The sequence below is a fragment of the Brachyistius frenatus genome, unplaced genomic scaffold (genome assembly GCF_029030835.1).
Source record: "Brachyistius frenatus isolate BFR_SWC_R1_liver_20210118 unplaced genomic scaffold, ASM2903083v1 Contig_50, whole genome shotgun sequence".
NCBI lineage: Eukaryota > Metazoa > Chordata > Actinopteri > Embiotocidae > Brachyistius > Brachyistius frenatus.
In genome coordinates this window covers 911,649-930,302 of record NW_027210649.1, presented here as the reverse complement: position 1 = coordinate 930,302, position 18,654 = coordinate 911,649, and the positions used below count along the sequence as shown (strand labels likewise).

The 18,654-nt window shown below is 41.4% G+C and overlaps 2 protein-coding genes across 5 annotated transcripts; both read right to left on the bottom strand.

Annotated features, from left to right (window-relative positions):
- Positions 1-1,642: 1,642 nt before the first annotated feature.
- On the bottom strand, positions 1,643-7,585 carry tuba5 (tubulin alpha 5). Its single transcript, XM_069704246.1, has 5 exons — positions 6,430-7,585; positions 4,776-5,001; positions 4,108-4,256; positions 2,643-3,323; positions 1,643-2,567 (listed from the first exon to the last, which is right to left on the bottom strand). The coding sequence occupies exons 1-5, from the start codon at positions 6,430-6,432 to the stop codon at positions 2,277-2,279; spliced, it is 1,350 nt and encodes a 449-aa protein (XP_069560347.1). The 5' UTR covers positions 6,433-7,585; the 3' UTR covers positions 1,643-2,276.
- Positions 7,586-7,684: 99 nt separating this feature from the next.
- LOC138624243 (kelch-like protein 12) lies at positions 7,685-18,172 on the bottom strand. Of its 4 annotated transcripts, none has more exons than XR_011311133.1 (13): positions 17,572-18,172; positions 16,505-16,731; positions 16,123-16,276; positions 15,266-15,483; positions 13,329-13,478; positions 13,101-13,215; positions 12,909-13,015; positions 12,626-12,821; positions 12,353-12,511; positions 11,560-11,658; positions 11,207-11,393; positions 8,029-8,710; positions 7,685-7,762 (listed from the first exon to the last, which is right to left on the bottom strand). XR_011311133.1 is itself a non-coding variant. In XM_069704244.1 (13 exons), exons 2-13 carry the CDS (start codon positions 17,627-17,629, stop codon positions 8,584-8,586), a joined length of 1,797 nt encoding a protein of 598 aa, XP_069560345.1. In that variant the 5' UTR covers positions 17,630-17,683; positions 17,814-18,172; the 3' UTR covers positions 7,685-8,583. The 4 variants fall into 4 exon arrangements, 3 of the variants coding, with proteins under 3 accessions (XP_069560345.1, XP_069560344.1, XP_069560346.1); XM_069704244.1 differs by having other exon boundaries at positions 7,685-8,710; positions 17,572-17,683; positions 17,814-18,172; XM_069704243.1 differs by having other exon boundaries at positions 7,685-8,710.
- Between the last annotated feature and the right edge of the window lie 482 nt (positions 18,173-18,654).

Below are 18,654 nucleotides of genomic sequence, written 5' to 3'. Positions count from 1 at the left end.
AGCTTCACCCTGGTCGCCCTCCGTGGGCCTCTGAGGGAGGAGAGTTGAATCTGGAAGTTCAAAAGCAACTTTTTCTGCCACTGAATCAGGCCTAATGTCTGAAGGGGATATGCACACGCTCCTGCATTTTGTAGAACAGGCAACAGTAAACCCTCACTCTGAAATGACCCATGATTGGCCTAAAGTTTCCGTCACCGGCTAAATTTCCTAAAGCCTGGACACAGAGCCAGACGGAGGCCCAGAAGGATTTCTGGTCCTCGCTGACCATTTGAAATACAATATATTGAAAGGTTTTATTTCCTACCGACGCCTTAAAAAATTACAATACAGTATTGTTCAGAAATGAGCCAGCTCGTAAAAACACATTTATATTGTATAATCACAAGCAGTTACTTGTGTAAATAATGATGCTTGACTCCGCTGTATGTAAGTAGTATTTTTTGCAGTGCATTCTGCCAAATAAGTACTTAATCATTTTGGTACTTAAACTAGGCTATTATTTTTTTTTTTTTTTAATGTTTATACTTTTGTATTTGTGGGTAAAATTTTGAATGCAGTACTTTTTAACTATTTATAGCCCAATTAGTGCTATTAGGACACTTTACCAATAAATATGTCCATATATAATGCAAAAAAAAAAAATCCAGGATGACATAACATTATATAATCTACACAATAGTCGAGACCATGACGTCTGCTCCACAGGATAAAGTATTAATGAAACCACACCGAGTTGAACGACTCTTGACTTTTTCCACTTCACCATCGACCTCCATTAAATTAAATACAACTCTAACGACATCAAAGGCCATTCCCGCACCGTGTAATTGAGAAAATGTTAAATTATAGTCCGTGGAACAATCCTCTTCTTTGTAGCCCCTTTTACGTTTTACACTTGCGCGGATGGATACGTGCAGGTGACACCTTCAAGGCTAAGGGGACTCGTTGTTTAAATAGCCAGAGTGAGCACTTTGATTGGCTGCGACTCATATAAACGGTTTAAAACATCTGCTGCTCAACAACCAGAACAAACAAGAGGCACATTAGCGCCTCTTTCACTGGGTCTGGGTCCAAGACACAATGAAATAAAAAAAATTAAAAAAAAATCTATTGAAAATAAAACATAGTACTGCTCTTATTCAGCCAGTCCCATCGTGTCTTGTGATTGATTTAGTGAGGAGGCTTTCAAAAACAATGCCATGACTACTTTTCACTGTCAGTTAACTTCGTACAAAGTGCAGTAAACAGAAAACAAACTTAAATCCGATCAATATCTGTTGACCACCGGAGAGTCTTGGTCAATTTGCCCCAGTTCTTCTGTGGATTTAGGCCGACTCGTCCTGTAACCCCAGACGGACTCTGTGATGTTGGGAGGCCATCTGTTGCTCCTCGTTCTTCTCCTTGTTTATGGTTCTTCATCATGTTTGGGATTGTTGTATCTATCAGACACTTCTCTGATGGTACAGTGTGACGGACAGGGGTCTAATCTGTGTCTGTAAGTCAAGGGTGGCCTCCAGGGCTGCTGTATTAAAGTATTAATTAAAGTATACATACAGCAGCCTCCACAAATAAAGTAGATTTATTTGTTTTTTCCCATATTAGCAATTTAATTCGAGCTAAAAACAAAACAAAGACACCAAACCAAAGACTGAAACTGATTTTATTCACAAAAATTTGTATCCAAAAAGAGTATACATTTATATAGTTTGATATTAAAAAGTTAGATAGTTATATAGTGTGAATATAGTTTTTTTTTTTAAATTTAACTATACTGTTGACAAACTTTTGAAGGGCATTGTGTATGAAGCTTAATGCAAGTCTCCACAATATATATATCATTTAAGAAGCACTTTTTAATACACTAACTAAATGAAAATCACAATAGGTTTCCTCGATAGAAGCAAATCCTTATTGGATATAATATTTCCCTCATTTCTGTGAGGAACCCTGTTTTACTGACTTGTCTTTGATTTATTCACCGAAAACACATTTATGCAACAATAATTCCCGGCCGGTTTTGTGATGGAAATGTAGTGGTCATGTGGTACCATCTTCAAACACTGTGTCTCTCAAATTTCATGCAGAATACAACAAGACAAACTTTATTTTCTGAGCACAAATCAAATCCAACTTAGATATTCCTATCTAAAGCGTCATAGAAAAAACAACAAAAACAAAGGCAGTGACAAAAGTCACCACTTTGGTTAACTCTAGCTTAGAAGATAAGAATAAAATCAAAATCTGCTTTGCTTTTACAGCTCAAGGCCTCTTAAGATTCAGTATTCTTCGTCGTTTTCACAATCGGGGCTCAGTTGGCCGAGCTCCTCGTAATCCTTCTCCAGACAGGCCAGGTCCTCTCTGGCCTCTGCGAACTCTCCCTCCTCCATGCCTTCGCCCACGTACCAGTGGACGAACGCGCGCTTGGCGTACATGAGGTCAAACTTGTGGTCGAGACGAGACCAGGCCTCTGAAATAGCGGTGGTGTTGCTCAGCATGCACACGGCTCTCTGGACTTTGGCCAGGTCTCCGCCGGGAACCGCAGTGGGAGGCTGGTAATTAATGCCGACCTGTTGAGACAGAGAACGATCAGAAAACATAAAAGCATCTCAAGCTGAACTCCTCACCGTCGCAGCGCGACTCACCTTGAAGCCAGTGGGGCACCAGTCAACAAACTGAATGGAGCGCCGGGTCTTTATGTTCGCAATGGCGGCGTTTACATCCTTGGGGACGATGTCGCCTCGGTACAGCATGCAGCAGGCCATGTAGCGGCCCTGACGAGGGTCACACTTCACCATCTGATTGGACGGTTCGAAGCAAGCGCTGGTGATCTCGGCCACGGTCAGCTGCTCGTGGCACGCCTTCTCGGCAGAGATGATGGGCGAGTAGGTGACCAGAGGGAAGTGGATCCGCGGGAATGGGACCAGGTTGGTCTGGAACTCCATCAGATCCACGTTGAGGGCGCCGTCGAAACGAAGGGAGGCGGTGATGGAGGAAACAATCTGACCGATCAGTCTGTTGAGGTTGATGTAACCGGGACTCTCGATGTCCATGTTGCGACGGCAGATGTCGTAGATGGCCTCGTTGTCCACCATGAAGGCGCAGTCGGAGTGCTCGAGGGTGGTGTGGGTGGTCAGGATGGCGTTGTAGGGCTCCACCACCGCCGTGGACACATGGGGCGCCGGGTAGACGGCAAACTCCAACTTGGATTTCTTGCCGTAGTCGACAGACAGACGCTCCATCAGCAGAGAGGTGAAGCCGGAGCCGGTGCCTCCTCCAAAGCTGTGAAAGACCAGGAACCCCTGCAGGCCTGTGCACTGGTCCGTCTGATGAGAAGGACACGCAATCAATACCGCTACAGTACAGCCTTCCTGCTCAGCAACCAACATCAGACAGTCAAAGTTAGAGACTAACTTGTGAAAATACTGGAGAATTTAGCAGCTGATTGAGCCAATATTTCCTCCAGGAGTTGGTGGAGACCACAAACAGAGCCAAAAGAGATATTTATCAGGTAGAAAGAAAACACGACTCCAAAAGAACGATTACGTTGCCGTAAATCTGCATCTTCACCATATTAAGGTGATTTTAAATGAGGATATTTTCAGGGATTTCAACCACATCTTAAGGCCTTCGTGGGTGGATAGATGTTAGCTAAGAGTTTGTCAAAGTCTGGCACAGGTGGGTTTTATGTTGAGGGATGTTCAGGGTGTTTTAACCCTGGTCACTTATTAACTTTTAAGCTTTATTTTCTATCCATGTTCGTGAACAGTAACCACCGGAATATCAAATTAGTCCTTCAAATGTAAAATCGTCCAAATTTTGTCACACATTTTCAGTGTTTACTGAAAAAAATGTCTCTGTTCGAAATTAAGCAGACTCAGCAGAACAGAAACATTGTGCATTGTTCCGGTGTATAACATTTGAGCTGATGCAATAAGACTTTGATCATTATAAAAGCATTATCCCACAACACACCAAGATTACTGGAAAAATAACCACAGCAATGTCCTCATGGTTCTCTGTAAATGACACATTTGTTTTTATTCATATGAAAATCCTTTATTCAATGAAGGAAATTCCCAGGTATCCTCTCGCATTTATTTTACTTACCATCTTGCGAACTCGCTCCATGACTGCGTCGATGATTTCTTTCCCCACAGTGTAGTGGCCACGAGCGTAGTTGTTGGCAGCATCCTCCTTTCCAGAGATCAGCTGTTCAGGGTGGAAGAGCTCTCTGTACTTTCCAACCCTGACTTCGTCTGGAAAGAGAGATTTGATTCATTTTCTTCTATTTCTATTGGGGGTTTCATTCAAATCCGATATAAATGCGACAGCAAGCGGTTGTCTGACACGTTGAAATAGAAAATATTGGACATAAGTACATGGTTGCTTCCATTTACTTAAATATCACAAGAAAAATGTGAAATATGATGCAGAGACATGATTAAATACCTTTTCAATGTGTTTTGTTTCTCATTTCAATGGCTGAAAATTATTATTTTTGTTCATTTGAATTAAACGTAATTTATGTTTATTTTTGAATCCGTTTTTTTTTTCTTCATTTCTAAACAATATAACCCGACAGTGGGGCATACCTTGAGTCAACATCAAATATTTCATGTGAACGATTACTTCAGTTGTTTTTAAGTGAGTCATTGTTATATCTTTTCCAGCGTGGACTGTTCATCTGCAGTGAAAAGCTACGTAAGCTGTTAAATGAGCCAAAGAAGAATGTTCCCAGATTTAAAGCAGGTTCAGCGTTTGTTTGCACTGCTCACCAACCACTGTGGGCTCCAGGTCCACATAAAGGGCTCGTGGGACGTGATGCCCGGAGCTCCCGGTATTGAAGAACGTGTTGAACGGATCTTCTCGACAGTTTGGTTGTTCAGGATTGTCCAGGAAGACGCCGTCAGGACCGACGCCGTGCTCGAGGCAGAAGAGCTCCCAGCAGGCGTTTCCTGTCTGGACGCCTGCCTGGCCCACATGGATGGAGATGCACTCCCTCTGTGCAGAAGAATATTAATGAAAATGGAAGTTCATAACTCTAAAGACAAAAAAAAAAATAAGGCAGTAAAATTAGTTTCGGAGGTTTTCGTCTTTCAAGACAAAAACAGTGATAATTGCCGGCAGGTCTTCCCACCTGCTGGAAATATAACTATGTGGAGGACGAACAGGAAGCTTTCTAAAAAATATATATTGTTTCTGCTGGAAATACATATTTTGCAACCCATTGATAATATTCATGGGTATTCAGAAGAAACCTAAATCTTAAAACTGCTTTTCAAAATAAAAGTCAAGGATGTGTAGATAAGGGAATCAGATAAAGATGCACAGTGAGCAAAGAAAGGGAAATTAGAAAAGCAGTTTTAGAATTTATACAGCACCTCATAACTTTTTTATTTTACTTTGAAAATCCTGTTACTGCATTCATTATTGGTTTGAATCACAATTTGGAAATTTGTAGTATTTTCACATCGTGAGACTTAAAAGTTCTGGTTTGCTTAGTCTATTTCTATAGAGTTTAAATATTCAAGTAGCAAATTCAACTGTCCATGACTGAAAAGTGATGAGAAAAGTAGATTAAATTTCAAGAGTCAAAGTCAGATTTAAAAATCAAATCGGATAAAAGAAATCAAGCTGCTCAAGTTGGATTTGTGAAATCCAGGTATGGAAATTTTAGATGAAGATTTTAAACTAAAACCAAAAAGAAACTCAAAAAAGTAAATAAAGAGAGGGAGATACTATATTTGAAAAACAGGGAACAGATAGTTTTCAGAATAAAATATTCCAATTAGCTAAAAATTTAAAGGTATTTGAATTTCAACAGTGCTTCAATTTAACAATGAAGTTATAAAATTCAAACTATTAACTCCTCATCCTGCAGCTCAGAGCAGAGTGCAAAACTGTCTGACGATAAACTCGTATTTGTGCTCTGCTCTTCTGATTGTTGAGTGTAAACAAAGTCAAAAACAGGACGAACTTATTCAAACAAACATGACTGTTGCATTTTCCAAGTACCTCCAGCAGTTATGTTTCAACATGTTGAGAATTTCAGCTTGTTTTCCCCGAGGGAAGAACATCCCCTTAGATGATTTTTCACCGTTGAGTGACATTTGTAAGACATGGGTAGCATAAAGAGGACATGAGCATTCATAAAAAGACATCCGAAGACTTAAATATTCACCAATAACTTTGCTTCAAGCAGCAGATGAAGATTTTCTGGGTGTCAACACAACGCAGACTGGGAATTAATAATCAAAGTCACACAACTATCAAACACAAAGGGTGCAAAGAGTGAAATGAAATACAGAACGAATACATTTGGTACCGAGTGTCGGGACGTTTTGCGGACTGGATTGAACAGGCCGTGGAAAAAGTCAAATTTTTCTAAACAAATATCAAAGATTCCCCGTTTCCCATTCATTCTCTTACCATATTGCTCCAGGTGATATCAAGCTTTAATGCAGGATATTAGAAGTGTATCGTCTGTCAGTGACGGTCCAGACAGGCTGTGCACCTCTGCTGCGTCCCGGGATGAAGACGGCGTCTCCGCTGTCTGCTGCTTTTTATATGTGCCGACACTTCAGTGTGAAGCTGCTGATTCAGGGCTTCAGGAGGAGGGAGCAGATAGATGGAGGGAGGGATGATAACTTTCCTCCCACATTATCAACCGTTGTTTGAATCCCTTTTTGTTTGCTTGTCGTTACTTGTCAGACAAACGAGCATTTGGAGAGAAAATCGGACATATTTGTCTTCTTTCTGTTTTTTCCCCTCATATTTTTTATCTTTTTTAAAAAGTCATGAAGTGGTTGCATGCTGGGAATGTATTTGACATTTTTAGTCACCTCTTACTCTGCATGTTCAAATCATGTGATCAGCTCATAAAATACTCCTCGCAAAAAATGTAATTTAGATTTTTCTTTTTCACCCCATTATCACCATATGACCCACTGAAGGGGCCCCCACCCGTAGATTGGGAAACACGCTAAATAAAGTAAATGGAGTTAATTAAAACAAGCAGTAACTAACAGTAAAATGCTGTTTAATCAATGCAGTGTTTATAATTTCAGATGGTAGTTTCTAATAACGCATCTGCTAAGATGGAAGTCAAATTTGTCACTTTTATTGAAACTTTTTAATCATATAATCATGGTCTATCACATATTGTTATACATTATATATAAAAATAATAAATGTAATGTGCAATTAAGTTTTTTCACACTGTTGTACTGATACTTGGGTAAAAACAAATCTGTGACCACTGAGGCTGATGGGAAATGGCATTGCTTCTGCAGGTTTGTGGTAATAAACTTAAGTATTAAACTAATTAAACAACAGACTTGATTATTCTCTGTGGACCGTGAACATGCCAGTTTCCATGGCAATTGATAACAGAATGACTTAGTTTTTGAAAGGAGAAACTTATGAGGTTGGTGGGTGAAATCAATAACTTGGTGGCCTGCCGACATTCACGATTTCACTGTCACTAAATGTTGAAATGGACAAAGTGAAGTGAAATCATCAATGAATCTACCTCGTACGGTTCAGTGACGTTTCGTCATGTCCTCACGATGCGAGTGTTGACGTTTCCCCGGAGACGCCACTGACTCAGCGACGTGTGAAGCGAATATGCGTTTTGTCTCTGCGTCACTTACCGGGTGTTTCGATGCACCACAGATCAAACGCCTCAGTTCTCAGTGTGTTTATTTACTTCCCAGGCAACAGTGATGTTAGGACTTTGTATCCTACATGTACATGTCCAGATCTATACGCCGAGAAAAAAAAAAAAAAAAAATCACATGCATTCTTATTACTTTGATTCTTCCAATTTTGCCAAAATGGTTGGCCTAAATAATGAAAAAAATTAACTGGTACAATTCAGTCATTTTCTAAAACAATATTCACCTCTAAATATATCTTCTGAGAGCGACAGTAAGTATTAAACTTTTTGTATTAAAGTGATTTTGATCTAAAAGCACTGTTTACAGGAAGAATTACAAAAAGGGGTTGAAATATCGACCCATTACTGACCTTTTTCAAATGCCAAATGAGTTCATTCGATAACAAGCTAATCAAACTACCATCAAAGTCAAATGGGAGGCAACATGGATGATCACTGTTCGATGTAGGCCGAAGTCATAAGGCATATAGCAGCAAGTGGAGTCTGAATCTGCTCCGTCGTTTAACGCTTCCTTTTGATGAGTAGAAATATATTGCACTTTGAAGACAAACTGAAAAAATAATCTCACAGGTAACGACAGACACAAGTACCACCGACGAGAGTCATGCAAGTGGTGATGGGCTCCTCGGGGGCCTCTTTTGAGGTGAAGTCGACCACGGCGAAGCTCAATCTCTGTTGCACAGTCCGAGCGGCGAAGGGTCAGCCGTCCTTCAGGAGGAGGCAGCCCAAACCGCCGCACTTCATTTTACCTTTTGTTTTTGTTTTTTCTCGAGAGAGTGCCTATTTGCATACTGGCGAACGAACACCTCCCTTGGTGGGAATCTGTTTTAGTGGCATTTCAGCGAAGTCTAGCTGCCTGTCCTCCTGCCTGCTTTTCCTCTTGCGGTTCTTGTTCTTGACAAACGTCACTTTTCTCGTAGAACGCAGACGCCCGCGTCGCACCGCTGGGTCGCCATCGAAGTGACGACCTCCCAGGAGTCGATAACCGGGTCGTAACATTCGATGCTGCTGAGGAGAGAGTTCCCGTCATATCTGGAGAAGGCAAGTGAGAAAGAGTCCATTATAACACGGTGATTTGTACCAGTTCAACATCAGTTAAATCTAAGTGAATTCAAATATTATGCTGAAACTAATTGTGTCTCAAATTACAGCCGTCTGAGTGCATTTGAAGACATGATGTACATTTAATGTGAAAAGAAACGAGCAGAAACACTAAAGTGACTCCTGATGAGTAACGAGCCACAGTTCAACCTTTAGTTTAAATCCCCTGAGGGTTGTTTCTGTTTTTTATTTAAAGCTTCCATATTGTGTATATATTCACATTTACATGTCTTTTTTGATCATAAAGCAGGTCTAATTGCTCTTTAAATACTGTAAAAATGTCAGAAAGTGCACACAGCCTGTATTCAGCAACTGTGCTGATTGGACTTCGGTGAGTTTGTGATGTCACACACTCAGATTCGTGTCATATGTCCTCCCAGAGCACGACCCATCATCCAAATATATAAGTGGAAGAAAACATAGAGCGGTCATTCCCTCATCGAGCTAAAAAGCTACAAGACTGAAGAAGACCTGTGATTGGTCTGAACGTGTGTCCCTCAGAAAACAGTCAGCCAATCAGAAGAGAGCTTCATTGATATCAATGCGACTTAAAGACACGGATACAAAACAACCTGTACTGGTACCGTTGGTACTTGTGTCTGCACACTGCATGTAGTGTTGTGGTATTGGTAGTGATACACCGGTTAGACTTCATCAGTTACGAGTTAAATAATTCAGAAAGCGCACTCATTTAAACTAAGATTTAAGAAGAAGATTGTGATTTAACTGAAATATCTAAGTAATCAGAAAGCTGCAACCACACGACAAAACCAGCTCTGTGTTCCACCGATGTGAGGATCTGTGTGACGGTGGAGGCGTGTTGCTTCACGTACGGCTGAGAAATACAATCAAAGAAGTCTCGTTTGTGTAACAGATCTGAGAGTTTGAAGGTTCATCGGGTGCCAAGAAAGTCTACAGCAGTTTATAATACTTTGACACACGATTCTACATCGCTGAACAAATGCCCAAATAAATGTGTGTTTTGGCAGGAGGCTCCAGCGTTTTCACCCCCCACTGCAGTCATTCAAATTAATGAATGGGCTTTTTTTTTTTTCCTGATCATGCAGGAGGAGGTCAGTCTTAACGCAGGCTAACAGATTGGATTTACTCTCACACTATTTCAGCGGTGCAACGATTAAAATTCTCACAATTGTGCTCTGATTTATTGAAAATCTGTATTTAAAGGACAAGTTTGGAGCTTTTAAAAGCGTAAAGTCTCCATGTTCACTGAGATTTACTTGTCGTCGGGATCAGTCTTTACTCCACGCCGGCCGTGAGGAGACGTCTGAATGAACCGAACTCTGAAATCGACAAGCAAATTTACGCTCTTTGCAAAAATGCTTTCTGAAGTTCAGCCAAAGATCATACGAAGTCTCAGCAGTCTGAGACAGACAAACGAAGAGAGCGTCTCACAAAGTTACAGTTGTTTTTTTTAGTACTTAATTCTCTTTATGTTTTCCCAGACGGTGAGGAAGGACATGTCTTGTTGGAACAAAACGCAGGCAGTGACTGAGCTGCCTCAGATGCTGGATTAAGTTCAGAATGACTTTCTGCACAGAACAAGGTTTTTGTTTCCCCCACCAATTCTCACAGGGCAGTATTTCTATGAGGGCATCACGTCATGGCCATAATGAAGAGGAGAAAGTCCATATCGTGACCCATTAAAGCTCCGTTTTAAGACGTAGGGAAACAGTCTAAAGTGCAGGTTCATTGAAGTCGCGTCCAAATCCACGTTTTCCGTTTTTAACATCAAATAATTTGAGTGTAAAGTAAAGCGCACGTTTCAAAGCGGTTGAACTTAGTCTCTTAATTCATTATAGGTGTGTTTAAGGTGTAACCTGAAATTAACAAATAAGACCGCCGTCAGTGTTTCCCTTTAAAGGCCGGGTGTGCTTGCTTCTTGGCAGACTCCCATTTTAACGGCCAACTCGCAAACTATTAAGAAAGAGCGCTTCAGCAGAGACTGATGTAATACAGTAATAATATTTTACATTGTAAACTTTTTAACTTTTCATCTTTTGCATGCTTGAGCGCTCCTGCATGTCTGTGTGTGTCTGTAACACGCAGAGTATATCCACATGTGGGCTGTTTTAATAACGTGCTGTTAAAATAACAGTAAAATGCTGCGCTACTGACATCAGAGCAGGTTTCTGTCAGTCAGTCGTTTGGAGATAGCAGCGTGCCAACGATGAGCCTGACCGCACCTCAATTTAAAACCAACATGCCCATGAGCGCACACATTGACACCAGTACCTTTGCTGTTGAAACAGTGTGTGCGCAGGACGGTGAAATGACAACCGCTTCAGTCTGAAACTAGTAAAGACACTTTGCACCAGCTTTAAGATGGAGCCCCTCAGCGTGTCTTAACGTTCATGCGAGTGCTGTGTGAACATAAACTCCCACAGAGTAGTGGAAACGCCGTCTTACCCGGCGATGGCGTAGAGTCGTCCTCGGAGGACGGTGGCTCCTACGTAGCATCGAGGAGTCGTCATACTGGCCACCGTCGTCCAGTAGTCCGTTCTGATGTTGTAGACCTCCACAGAGTCCAGGTGTGACACGCCATCAAAACCTCCCACGACATAAATGTGGTCATTGAGTAAAGCCACACCAGCTCCTGGGAAACAGCACGCAGGTGCTCAGACGAAGAGTAACACACACACGCACACGCACGCACACACACACACACACACACACACACACACACACACACACACACACACACACACACACACACACACACACACACACACACACACACACACACAGTTTGTTTGACCTACCGGACCGCTTGGTGGCCATCGGAGTCACGCTGGTCCAGTGGCCTGTATGGGGGTCGTACCGCTCCACTGAGTTCAGGATATTCAGTCCATCGTATCCACCTATCAGGGAATATCAGGGAGAGTTTAGATCTGCAGTGGTTGGTCCACCATTAAATTGACTGATAATAACTGATAAAAAAATAATTGTGATAACTTTTCAGTTGTTAATGTAAAACAGTCTTGAGTTCTAACTTCTTCTTTGTTTCGATTTTTTTTTTTTTTTTTTTTTTTGTATTATGCCGTAATCAGGTGAATATTATTGGATTTAACAAGCTGAGGAAATGATGTAAAGGGCTTATTTTTTTATAAACCAAATAATGAAATGAATGAACTCAGAAATAATGGGCCTGTGATGTGAATGGTCATTAGCTGCAGCACAAAACATGTTTCATAAATGTTTTCAATATGAAATACAGCTCAGTTACTGTATTGGCCAGAATACAAAATTATTATTATTTTTTTTTATTAAATTGTGTTCGTCTTGGATTGGAGGAAGTATTCATCAGACGCCTGCATAGTGTGTTTTCAGTACAAAACTTTTTTTTAACAGTTTACACAATAATCTGAGAAAAATATTTCTTATCAAATTATGACCAATTCTCCTGACTTTCCATGTTTGAAATGGATTTATAATCCCGTGATATTCCAGAAATTCCACAATCAGTGGGGACCAATAAAATTGGCAGTTCATCTTCAGTCACTTGTATGTTGAGGCCTTAATATTTACCTCAAAGCCACATTTTTCTCTCCATACCTAGACAGTAGATGAGCCCACTGGCCACCACCAGACCAGCTCCTTCCCTCGCTGTCTGCATATCTCCCAGCATGCTCCACTGGTCGATGTTGGGATCATACCGCTCCATGCTGGTGTGACGCCGGCTGCCATCAAAGCCACCGGCAACGTAGATCATGTCTGTCGAGAAACCAAATAAAACCGCAAGTGTGTTGTTATTGAGAGAAGAAAACGCTGACGGGGGATTTCTGAGACGGGGAACAGGTATTCGGAACAGAAACCCCCCCCCCTCACCTCCGAGAGTCGTAGCTCCAGCGAGGCCGCGACGCACATTCATGGTGGCGACGGTGTACCAGACGCCGTCCTCGTCCGCCGTGTAGTCCAGGCACTCCACGGAGCTGAGCCTCGACCGGCCGTCGTAGCCTCCGATCACATAAACTCGATCGTGGAGAGACACCGTGGCCACGTAACGCCTCTTCCGCGCTATATTCTGTTTAGGACAGACGTGTCTGTGTGAGCCAAGACCAACGGAGAAGAAAAACACCGCAAGGCTCTTGTTCAAATATTCGGCACTCACAGGAAGAAAGCTCCATTCTTGAGTTTTGGGATCGTATTTCTCGACTATGTCTATCGGTGACTGCTGGCTACCAAACCCGCCTATAACCAGAAGGACTTCTTTGGCACCTGACAAGAAAACAGTGAGGATTACATAGCTGCTGCACAAGAGACGTGCATTTAGCTAAATTGCAGTTGAAGACAGGACTCCTACCCAGCCTGGCTTGTGTGCGTGGGCCTTGCATCTCACTCCTCAGCTCCGGTCTTAAGTGGAATTTCTTGGCCTCGTCAACGAGGTCTCGACATGGCAGGCTACACCGAATGAGAGGCTAAAACATGTAAAAACTCGCTTAATTACGGAGTGATAAATACTTCAACAATCTTTCACTCAGGGAGTCGGCGTACGATTACACAACGACCTGCTGCGTGTCGCCCGGCTCACCTCAGCATCAATGACATCGGTGATGTAGCGGGGGGTGAGCAGCGGCAATCGGACAAACTCGAGCATGTCTGGCAGGTAAGGCTCTCGCTCTTTACGGTTGTGTTTGACCCAGTTTAAGACGGCTTCAAATACAGGCTCCTCAGAATCCACCTACATACAGACGACACGTACAATAAAAAGAATTACAACTACGACAGTGAATACACACGTTAATTACGCAATCAGCGGACCGCTGCAGTTAAAGGTCCGTTATTGGACACTTTTCCAGGGTTTTGATATACATAAGAAAATATTTTTTGGTCTTCCATTATTTCAGTTTAATCACAATCTTCTTTTTGAATCATTTTTTAAAGGGCAGTATTAAAGTGTATATTTGATTAATTTAACTCGCATACCTAATAAAGCCTATCCTGTTTATCAATACCAGCATAAAATGCATTTGCAGAGAGAGGTTTTGTGTTTTTAAGTGGTATAAATTAAGAGTTAAAGGTCCCATTGTTTACACTTTTTCTGTTTCATTTGCAGTCTCGATATCAGTAAGAAGCTTTTTAGCTCTGTAACAGAATGTACGGTCAGTTTTTCATTTCCAAATAAAAGTTTGGACGGTGGGTTGTCCTCGGCGGCAGACACATGACATGGACATGAGTTAGTGACATCACAAACTTACAGAAGTCCAAACAGCATGGTTGCTGAAAACAGGTTGCGTGTATTTTTTTCGTGACCTGAACGTTGTGACACTTTCAACATATTTATAGAGCAACTACACTTATTTTATAATTTAACAATGGAAAATCAGAATATATACATATAATATGGGACCTTTAAGAGATATGCAACCAATGATGAGTGTTGCAACCACTGCGGCTGAGCTAATTACCTTTAACTAATATCATTAACAGTGCCGCAAGTTTAGTTATTTCTGTTGCTGCAAACAGACAATGAGCAAAAGAAAAAGAGTCCCGTTTGCTCAAAGTAAAACAAGCCATCAATCCTAAAATCCACAGAGATGACAGAGAATCCTTTAACTGAAGGCAAATTATACATGACTGTAATTTACATGTACAGTCTAGTTTTATTTTAAAAACAACAAAACTTGACAGGAAGAACAATCTGACAGAAGCGATGATCTATAAATCATCGACTGATAATCACTGTGTTTTCACAAAGCAAGGCATGTGGTTGGAAAACAGGAATTTCCTGAGCACAAAGGCAAACTTAAATCAGGTTTACTTCTCTGCAATTTCATTGTCAGGCCGATCAGCAAAACTGAGTGGAACTTGGGGGGGCCACAGAGCGAGATTACAGCAGGTTGGTACTCGCGTTTCTCTTTCGACACACTCGTGTTTGACAGATAATAAAAAGCTGTGAAAGTCAAGCGGATTTCACTCTTTTTAAAGCAAGTCAATTTTAGGGCGTCTTAAAGCTGTAACATGCAACTTTTCTGCTCCTTAATGTTTAAAACTTCTAGTTATATATTTTGTCGAGTTGTGTACTCAAACTATTCCCAATGTTTCCAACAATGTTGAAACCTTCTCACTGACTAATAAACGTCACCATCAACATTTATTGTTAGAGAATAAACCTTCAATATTGGACAAAATCTCCCAAATTAAACAAAAATGAGAAGTTTTAATAGAACCACATATTGTTGAGAACAACATCTAAGCTAATCAGTTGTTAGATCGGGTAGAAGCCAGCCGTTTCCCATCGTGCCCTGGGGCTGTGCAGGTCGGGATCGAGTCGGAGAGAAATCTAACTGGCATATATCGTGGGTCGATTACTGGTGATGAATTCTGTGCAAGTATTTACACATCAAGAATCTCATTACACCAGGCAGCCCACAGGTGTTTCATGTAATACATTTAGTTGTATGCAGAACCATATCAAGCAGCATCCACAGAAAAAGTAGAAAACCTCCAGACGTGCAGTTCTCTTACCTGGATTTCATCACATTTTATAAGCTTTTCGACTTCTGTCTGGCTCAGCAGCATGAACTCCTCGTGCTGAACCACCTCGGAGAAATGCTTCTGGGAAAAGAGCTCGGCGGCCTGCATCAGGTCAAGGCAATTGTGAGTGTCGGCGAAGTCACGAATACCCAGACAGTTGGTGGGATCAAGCTGACTCTCCAAGAAATCACAACATGCTCTTTTCACCCCTGAGGAAAACCGAAAAGAGACGTTTGTACGTACACGCATGTATCACACAAATTCAGCCAAACATTGATAAACAGGACATCAAATTAATCAATCAACTCTTGATTGGAAAATCTGAAAAAGCCATTTCATTTGAAAAGTTGTTCAATGACTTTTTTAGTACCACACAGAATTAAATTTCATCCCACTTCCAGCCAAATTATTAAAGTGCAATGGAAAATAGATGATCTGGCTAATAATACTTCTTGATATGAGTAATAACAGTGATGTCATCTAGACTCAGACAAAAGGCATAAAATGCATAGGCAAATCAATTAACAAAATATTATATATTAATATAGGTTTTTGCTCAAAACGATGTGCGATAATATTAGATAGTAGATGAACTTCTGAAGTTTGAAGTACTGACAGTGTTTACTTTAGGTCTGATGTTGCTTAAACTCCACTTTACTGTCACAACAATAACACTTGTAGTTGATAGTTTTTACATCTGTCTGCAATCTAAAAGAGAACATATGGAAGACATTTTGAAATTGAATTTAAATATATTTTAACACCCTCAAAGGCCAGTTCTTCTTTCTATGGATGATGAATAACACACACTTTTCATATCCAGGTACAGCAGGCACCGCGAAACTTACCTTTGAGCTGCAGCAAACACGCTGCAGGGAGCAGCTCTTGTACGTTCTCCACGGTAACGAGCACAGTCTCCGTGTACACAAAGTCCAACAAAATCTCCATAGTTGCCGCGGTGAGCCCCTGAATGTCGACAAACGACTTCCCCTTTTCTGCAAGCTGCACAGCCACAACAACAAAAATATGTAATCAATATCATTAAGGATTATCCTGCAGTTTAGAAACACTTAAACCGTTCGGGAAAACTCCCAGAAAGGCCAGAAAAAAAAAAAACCACCACATCTGGTTTTCTGGACAATGGATAACCGATTAGATAATATGCAACAGGCTTTCTAGAAGCAAACAACTCAATATTTGTCTTTGCTAGCATTGAGTAAATATTTTTACCTCACTGGTGAACATGGCACAAAAGTAGTCGCTGCAGGCGGCCAAGACGATCCGGTGAGCTGGGAAATCAGTGTTCTCCACCCTCAGAGTGATGTCGCAGAGTGTGTTGCTCTTGCGGAGTGAGTTCATCGCATTGAGGATGGATTTGGCGTGGGAATTGGTCATGATGTCTTTGGGAGCCATGCTGCCTTGAGAATCTCTCGAGGATCTCAGACTACTCAAAGAATCTAAAACAAACAGAAAACCTCTGGTGAGATCGACCTCAGGGGGGGAAAAAAAACCTACAAGAGTCACACAGACATTTAAAGACAGAGTGTTTGCGTATATACTGTATTAGCAGCTGCCGCAATTAGTCGATTAATGGATTAGTCTGATTCATCAGGAATTATTTTGGTGATCAAATGTGCCTTTTAGTGATTTTAAAGCAAAAACATCAAATATTTCCCATTTCTAGAATCTCAAATAGGAAGATTTGACACTTTTTTTGGTCACATATGGTAGAAAACTACTGATTTTAGACTGTCGGTCAGTCAGACAAAGACTTCTGATGGTGTCAAATCAATCTGTGGGAAATTACGAGGATTTTTCACTGTTTTCTGATATTTCATAGACAAAACAATTAACAGATTAGTTGAAAAACTTACTCGCAGCCTTGTCTTATACATGTACACAACACAGATGCGTAATGTGCATGAGACACCGACAACAAACTCGTATCACACAGCGAGACATACGGCGTAATGTATATTTGCTGATGCTCGTGTGATTATTCAGAAAGCCTGCGAAACAAACAAAATACATTTAAGCTCTGCAGGTCAGAGGTTAAAGGTATCGATGCTGAATTTGTGATATAATTTTCTGCATTTTTAGGAGGTAAATAACACACTTTAAACTAACTTGCTATATTGATGTGATAGCTGTGATGAGGAGAATTAAAAGATCCAACATTATAGAAGCACCACAATTATTTAGATGAGCAATTAATGACTTTTTTATATTTTTTTATATATATATATACTGTATATATATAATTGAAGTATTTTTTGCACTGTGCAAATGCAACTTACCGTTAAAAGATCTGAATACTTTTTCCACCACTGGGAGGCAATAACTATAGCTGCACATTAGCTAGCAGCAGCAGCAGCAGCCAACGACAGCTGACGGCGGCTAACGCCAACGCTGGAGACAACAACAACAACAACAACAACAACTAGGAAAACACAGCTATATAAAGTGGGCTGGTGACCGGAGGAAGACAACACAATGAAGCGACACACACACAGGAACTCGCCGTGAATTTTCACAATACCTGTCGCAGCAGTAAAAAGCTGATTTCAACACGTCTTAGCTTAACGTTAGTAGCACCAAAGTCCCTTGTCCCGGTTCTTGGCTGTCAGTCACAAAAAAACAACAACAAAAAAAACCTCAACTACCGCGAATCCATGATGACCTCCTACGAGCGGCCTCCGGGAGGTTAAACTAACGCCATTTATATATATATATATATTTGTTTTGGCCGTCCCCCCCCCTCCTCCCGGTACGATCTTTACGCAGCTCCAATATTTCGTTGACTAAAAAAAAAAAATAAAAAAAAAACTGCAGCGGGTCACAGCAGCAGCGACTCCGCGGCTCGGCACGTAAACAAGACCGTTTACGTGAAGCGTACGTGCGCGCTCCCGCCCGGACCAGAAACAAGATGCCTTCCGCGCGTCCCCGCTACTTTGTGTGTGTGCTGCCGCTGTGCGGGATCGTAAAGTGACTTGTTTCACGCAGAGAAAGTTACGTATCCGGACCAGAAGAGGACTTTTAAAACCCGGTTTTTTTACACCCAGAGAGTCCGCAGCGGAATATTATCTCGTTTAATAAATATATTTTGGTGTTTTTTTTTTTTTTTTGGTGTGTTTTTTTTTTTTTTTTTTTTTAGCCACCGAGGAACGGAGGCTCCGCCGTATATAAGGAGGAGCTAGCGGCGTGTTTCCGCTTCGAGCAGGCCGAGACGGTGATCTCTGCGGCCGCACCGAGGAGCAACGGAGCAGCGGCGGAACAGTGAAGAGTTGTGCGGGAAGCTGCTCGACGACAATTTTGTTTTAATCTCCGGGGGAGCTGCGGTTGTCCGTACCGGCAGCTGGGGGGGGGAGGAGGAGGAGGAG